Source organism: Echinops telfairi, unplaced genomic scaffold (genome assembly GCF_000313985.2).
Source record: "Echinops telfairi isolate 266 unplaced genomic scaffold, ASM31398v2 ScPeMD7_11;HRSCAF=52, whole genome shotgun sequence".
In the NCBI taxonomy this organism is placed as follows: domain Eukaryota; kingdom Metazoa; phylum Chordata; class Mammalia; order Afrosoricida; family Tenrecidae; genus Echinops; species Echinops telfairi.
The window spans coordinates 39405167-39412105 of NW_022103908.1; the positions used below are offsets into that span (position 1 = coordinate 39405167).

Consider the following 6939-nt stretch of genomic DNA (forward strand, 5'->3'; position numbering starts at 1 on the left):
AAGTATCTCTTCAGAAGTCATGCAAGTAATTGCAGAATGAAGTGCAGTATTTAAAATGTTGAAAGAAATCTAGAATCTTGTATCCAGTAAATTAATTTTCAAAGGTGAAGAAATCATTTTCTTTCTTTTTATTTTTTTTAAAGAAATAATTTTCTTATAATAAAAGAGGGAGTTGTTACCAGTGGAACTTCCTTGCAAGAAAAGTGAAAAGAAGTTCTTCATGGAGAAGAAAAATCATATCCACATAAATAAAAGAACATTAGAGAAAGAATAATGAAGGTAAAGTACAATCTTTAATGTTTCTTGTTCTTAATTGACCTAACAGATAATAAACTCAAACAAACAAACAAATAAACTCACTGCCATTGAGTCAATACTGATTCATAGCAACCCTATAGCAAAGGGTGGAACTGGCTCTGTGAGTTTCGGAGACTATAACTATTTACAGGAGTAGAAAAGCTGGTGGGTTCAAACTGCACAATAATAGCAGCAACAATGTATCCAGCAATTATAGCTTATAACCAAAAATCCAAACTCACTGCTATCTTGTCAAATCTCCTGCCTGGTGCCCCTATAAGGCAGGGCAGAACTAACCCTGTTGGTTTCCAAGGCTGAAACTCTTCACTGGAGTTACAGTTACACTCCAAGGGAGTGTCTGGTGGTTTTGAGCTGCTGACCTTGCACTATACCCCGCTGGGTGCTCTCATAGCTTATAGAGAAATGGAATGACTGGTAGCAATGTTTATAAGGTCCAGGAGAAGAGAATGGTGGAAGATACATATAGTGCTCATAAAGCTGTAAAATATTATTTGAAGGTGAACTTTGATGAGCTGTAAATGTATACTGCAAACTCTAGACAACCAGTTTAAGAAAAAAAATAAGTGTGCTTGATAAGCTGAAAGGGAAGAAAATAAATCATGGCTTTGTTAAAGCCAGAGAAGACATCAAGAGTAGAAGACAAATACATGTGCAAAAGAACAAAGACAACAAATAAAAATTGGTTACAATATGAAAAGTAATTCAATTATATCCATAATCACTTTAAACATGAATGGTCTAAATACATTAATTAAAAGAGACTATCGAGGTGGATAAAAAAATAATATTGTTTATAAGAAGCCTACTTTAAAACATAAATACAGATAGAAAGTAACAAAATGGAAAAAAGGTATTCCATAATTACCCTAGCCTAAAGAAAGCTAGAATAGCTTCCATAACTTCAGATAAAGAAGGCTTCAGAGCATAATAAAAAGGGGTGAATCTTCCAAGAAGAAGTAATAATTCTCAATGTGTATGCCCCTAACAACAGAACATCAAAATATATGTGGGAAAAAAATCAACAAAACTTCCAGGAAAATCCACAAATCCACAATTATAGTTGGAAACTTTAACAATCTTGTACAGAAAACTAACAGATCAAGTAGGCAGAAAACCGGCAATGGCACAGTTGAACTGCACAGCACAATTAACGAGCTGGGTCTGACCCATATTTATAGAACACTTCATCCAACAAAAGCAGAATCCAAGTTCTTCTCAAGCTCACATGAAAAATTCACAAAGATAGATCACATTCTGGGACTTAAAGTACACCATATAGAAATCATACAACATATTCTCTCAAACCATAATAGAATTAAACTATAAACTAGGGATGTCAAACTGGTGGCTCGCGGGCGACATGCGGCCCCCGAGGTAATTTTTTGTGGCCCACGATGCTCTGAAATAAAATGTAACGAGGGAATTCTGTGTATACCTCAAGCTCCCTTAAGCGCTATTTTCTTCATAACAATTTTTTCTATTTTCATTTTATTTCAGAGCACTACTGATTCCACAGACATTTAAGGAAAATAAAGGAATATTTATAAACAGATTTGATAACTTAGATGAAAAACACAACCTACCAAAATTCCTCACAACGAAAAATAATCTGAATAGGGTTATATTTATTAACAACCTTAGATTAATAATTAATAACATTCCAAAATGGAAAGCACTAGGCTCAGATGATTTTATTGGTGAATTCTACAAAATACTTAAATAAGAAATGATACTAATTTCCTATAACCTCTCCTAGAAAATAGAAGCAGAGGCAATACTTCCTAAATCAGATGATCCAAGTGCTACCCTACCAAGAGAGTAAAACAACATTAAAAAAAGGAAAAAATACAGACTATTAAAAAAGATGTAAAAATCTTCAATAAATGCAATGTATAGAAATAATTGGACACCATGAACAAAAGAGTTATTCTAGGTATGCAAGACTGGTTACAAACACACATACAATCGAGTAATGTATTCCATTAAATCAATAGGGTAAAGAAGAAATATCATGTAATTGTATCAATTGAGTCAGAAATCCAACACCCATTATGATAAAAATTCTTTAGCAAACTAAGAATAGAGGGGAACTTTCTCAACTCGATAAGGAACAAGTACAAAAAAACCTATATATGGTCTGTAAACAAACAAACAAAAAACCCACCTATAGCTAATATCATACTGAATGGTTGAACGGTGAGGAACTAGATACTTTCCTACTAAGAACAGAAATATGAGTGTCTCCATAAATGCCAGGATCAAGATATCCTTCAGTAGAGGAATACATAAACTGGTTTATCCCTATCATGGACTATTATTCAACAGTAAGAATGAATGCGCTATCAAATCATGAAGGCAGGAAATCTTGTATGCAATGTTTCTAAGTCAAACACCAAGTCTGAAAAGGCTATATATTGTACGATTTCATATACTCGGAATTATGTATTCTGGAAAAGACAAACTACAGTGGGTACTAAGGGCTGCAAGGTAGGTGAGAAGTGAAAGTTAGAGCACAGGAGAGTTTTAGGAAAAAGAAAGTACCAGTATTCTGTTTAATACTGCAATGGTAGGTACCTGACATCATACATTTTGTCAAAATTCATGTAACCATATTACACATGACTGAACCCTAATTTAAGGTATAGATTTTAGTTAATAGGGGAAACTATGCATGTGCTGTAGGGGTTTACAGGACCTCTTTGTACTATATATCCTTTCAAAATTCTTTGGCAACACTAGTATAAATATATTTTATTATGCTCCCTTTTCAGACACAAAAAATCGCATGTAATGCATACAACTGTCTTTGTCCTTGAATAGTATGTTTAAAGATCATTCCAGATCAGTAAGAGCTTCTTTGTGCTACTACAGACAGCCTCTATTTTACTGTAGAAGTACTCTTTATACTTCTATTTTACTGTATAAGCAGCCCCCTACCAATGGGCAGTAAGTAAAGTCCCCAAGCTTTTACATGACTACATGTCATTCTGAAGGTATGCAATTCTATCTGCAAGAACTTCTTTAAAACACATGCCTGAGTCTAAGAATATGAACACTTAAAATTTTTATAGAAATTACCAAATTGTACTCTACAAAGTTATGTAGTATTACTCCCAAAGTGATGACATTTCTACAGCTAAATTTACAGCTAAACAAAATATTCTCAGTTTAGTACTATACATACAATCGCTATTTACTGCGGGGGTAAACAAAGATAAGAGGAGAAGCACACTCATGTGAATTCATCAGCTTTCCATACAGACAGAGAAATTTAGTTGTATTATCCACATACTTCTTACCCAATTGAAATTCAGTCTTGGGTTTGATGGGTGGAAGTTTATATTGCCATTCAAAAGTATTTGGATAGGATTCCAGTGGTTTAGGAAGCCCAGATAAAAGTTTGAGAATCAGTGTATTATCCCATGGGTTTTCAACAATGAAGTCTTAAAAGAATGAGAACAAAAAAGGAAAAACAAATTCAGTACCCAATAATTTTACTGACAAAGTTATCGATAAATCAAGTGGACATTCAATAAATTAGGCTCTGGAAAGCATTATCCTTTAAGTTTCATTGGTTAAGTCAAAATCGGTCGTGCTGCACAATTGGACAATAACCATTTAGATCCATAAATTTAGATCAGTGTTCAAGTGTGACAAAGGATATTAGCACCAGAAGCTGTAGTGTGGTGGGCATGGGACAGTGTTTTATTAGCCTATTCTCAGTTCTCCTGCTACAGAACCATTTGTTCTGCTCACCTGGAAATACTACTGCTTTTCTGTAAAATGTAGACAACTGTATTTTATGTCTGGCACAGTTTAGGTGTTTAAATTATAATTTCCTCTTCAAACAGTAGGTATTTTGTTACCTTCTGAAATTAAAAATGGATCAATTTTCTAATTGGGTCTGAACTTATGTTCCACCCAATGATATTCAAGCCCTGGTTTTCTGAGCTTCTTTCACAAAATAGGTTTTCCTAAGCGGCTGTCCTCATTCCATTGTGCAATTAAAATTAAGGATGTGTTCACACTTGGGCACATACACTTTTACCTGAACTGCTGTGCATCTGCTCTGCTTGGAGCCCAGCACTGGTGTCAGGAGGGTCCTCTTCCATGGCAGCAACAGGGTCTGTGAGTTTACAAGCCTCGAGGCTTTGCGCTGTTTCACTGGTAAGCATACTGCCTGCAGCAGGCCGGATCACACCGAATAAAGGTGCTGAGGGTATGCTTGTGGTTAATGCTTGTTCTGGGCTTTTTTCTTGAATTGGACTGGATGTGTAATGGGACAGAGAAGAGGTGGGTAATGTCAGCTACAGTCACATAATGTAATATCTGGTATATTTCCATATGCACACACACAAACACACAAATATATATACACATGTATACATACATATGAATTTATACTGCAACTTCTGATGTTGCTATTTTCACTTGTCACAAATGATTTTAATACAATGTTTTTTAAAATAAGACTTTTAATTTTGGAATAGTTTTGATTTAAAGAAACGTTGCCAAGATAATAGAGAATTTCCATATATTCCTCAGCATTGCTCCTGTACTAAACTTTAAACCTACCCGGATTGCCAGTCATTTTTCTGCTGTAGGATACACTCAAGATACCATTCACATTTAGTTGCCTTTTGTTTTCTCTACTTATTATTTTCTCATATATGATGTTACTCAGTCATTTCTTAGTCTCCAAGTCTTGAAGATTAGTGATCAGGTGTTTTGTAGGATGTCTCTTAATTTGGGTTTTCTAATGTTTTCACAGGACTAAACTGGAGTTACGGGTTTGGGGAAAAATACAGAGATAAAGTGCCCTTGTCCTTTCAGGGTATAGGACCAATAGAACTTATCACTGGTGAGGTAGTTACTTGGTAAAGGTAGGATCTGCTAGGTGTCTGACAGTACCCTCATGGACTTTAATGACAGCACATATTTTAATCCATGCTTTTTAGGTATTAAAAATATTCCCAGTATTTCATATTGTTAACACACACACACACACAACAGGGTATTCATACATGTACCTTGCTTGCTACTAGTAACCCAAGTGTCCAAATGATAAGGGTACATGAACTACTAACACAATTCTTTCTCCTATTGCATGAGTATGACCTTTGTTTAACTTTCTCTTTTTCCCTGGAAACCTGAAATGCTAGAATGTCAGTCTTATCATATGGTAAAAACTTGGAGAATTATAAACACTTAAGAAGCTCTGGAGGTTCTGGTGGCCCTGTTGAGTAAGCACTGGACTGCTAACCTCAAGGTCAAACCCACTATTTGAGGCAGAAAGATGGGACTGACTGTTCCTACAAAGATTAGGCGCTTCAGAAACCCTACATAGTCATTATGAGTCAGAAGGGACTTGACAGCAGTGGGTTCACTGGGCAGTCACAGCTTCAGGTTTTCTTGAGCCTCATGACTTGTGTATGGACCTGTCCCTTATGGAGAACCTGGAAGCTAAATCTTGGGAGTGATTCAGATCTATTGAAATAGGGCTTAAAAAAAAAAGTTAAATAATAACATTTAAAATACAACATGAAAAAAAAATCTAAATAAATGAATAATTTAATAAAATAAAAACCAAACCTGAATAGATTAAAAACAAAAAAGAAACAAGGCTTGTGGATAAACAAGCGGCCATCTATTTGAGAGGCAACAGGGCCCACATGGAAGAAGCGCACCAGCTTGTGTGATCATGAGTAGTCAATGGGATTGGGTATCCGGATTCAAAGACCCAAAACAAAACCAAACCAAATCATATTGATGTGAATGAGGGGAGGGCAGAGTGGAGACCCAAAGACCATCTGTAGTCAATTGGACATCCCCTTTCAGAAGGGTCACAGGGAGGAGACCAGCCAGTCTGGGTGCAGTGTAGCACTGCCGAAACACACATTTTCCTCTGGTTCTTTAATGCTTCCTACTCCCCCACTATCATGGCCCTAATTCTACCTTAAAAATCCCACTAGGCGGGAACATATACGCTGGTACAGATAAGAGCTCGAAACACAGGGAGAATCCAGGACAGATAAACCCCTCAGGGCCAATAATGATAGGAGCAATACTAGTAGGGAAAGGTGGGGGGGTGGGGATGAGGGGGAATTGACATTGACATATAAACCTCTCCCAGGGGGTTGGCCCCAGTCCCAAATACTAAGTGGATAACTGCCCCTCCCCACAGAAGAATTTATTTCAAAGGACGGCACTGACTCCTCAGCTCCGGGAGAAGGACATATCTGATCTGAGCACAAGGGAGCAGATGAAGGGGGAGGAGGACTGAAGCACATCCTGGCCCACCAGGTCTTGAGGACGATGATCCCAATTAGAGCAGCCAGTCCACAGAAAGGACCACATGGCCAGCCCCACTATGAGACATGACGCCCCTCACTGACCCATGGCCTTCGGGGGACAGCACCAGAGACACAGTGTGGGAATTGCGCCCGATCGGATCCCGCACACCGAGGCAAAGCACTGGGGAAGTGCAGCAGAACAGCAAGGGAATGGAGCAGCAAGGTCCCCAGGAAATGCTGAAGGTGGACTTTGGGGCCAGGGCGTGGTGCCCCAACAGACTGGACTGGAAAACACTCCTAAAGGCCAACAAACGATCCCTGAACTAAC

The 6939-nt window shown here is 37.5% G+C and overlaps 1 protein-coding gene across 1 annotated transcript in view; it reads right to left on the bottom strand.

Moving 5' to 3' along the window:
• The window catches only part of BUB1 (BUB1 mitotic checkpoint serine/threonine kinase), a 57486-nt gene that overhangs the window by 9500 nt on the left and 41047 nt on the right, over positions 1-6939 (bottom strand). The window contains exons 18-19 of the mRNA XM_045287121.1: positions 4367-4584; positions 3618-3761 (exon numbers count right to left, since the gene is read on the bottom strand). Of these exons, the coding sequence (XP_045143056.1) occupies positions 3618-3761; positions 4367-4584 (362 nt within the window). The remainder of the gene's footprint in view (positions 1-3617; positions 3762-4366; positions 4585-6939) is intronic.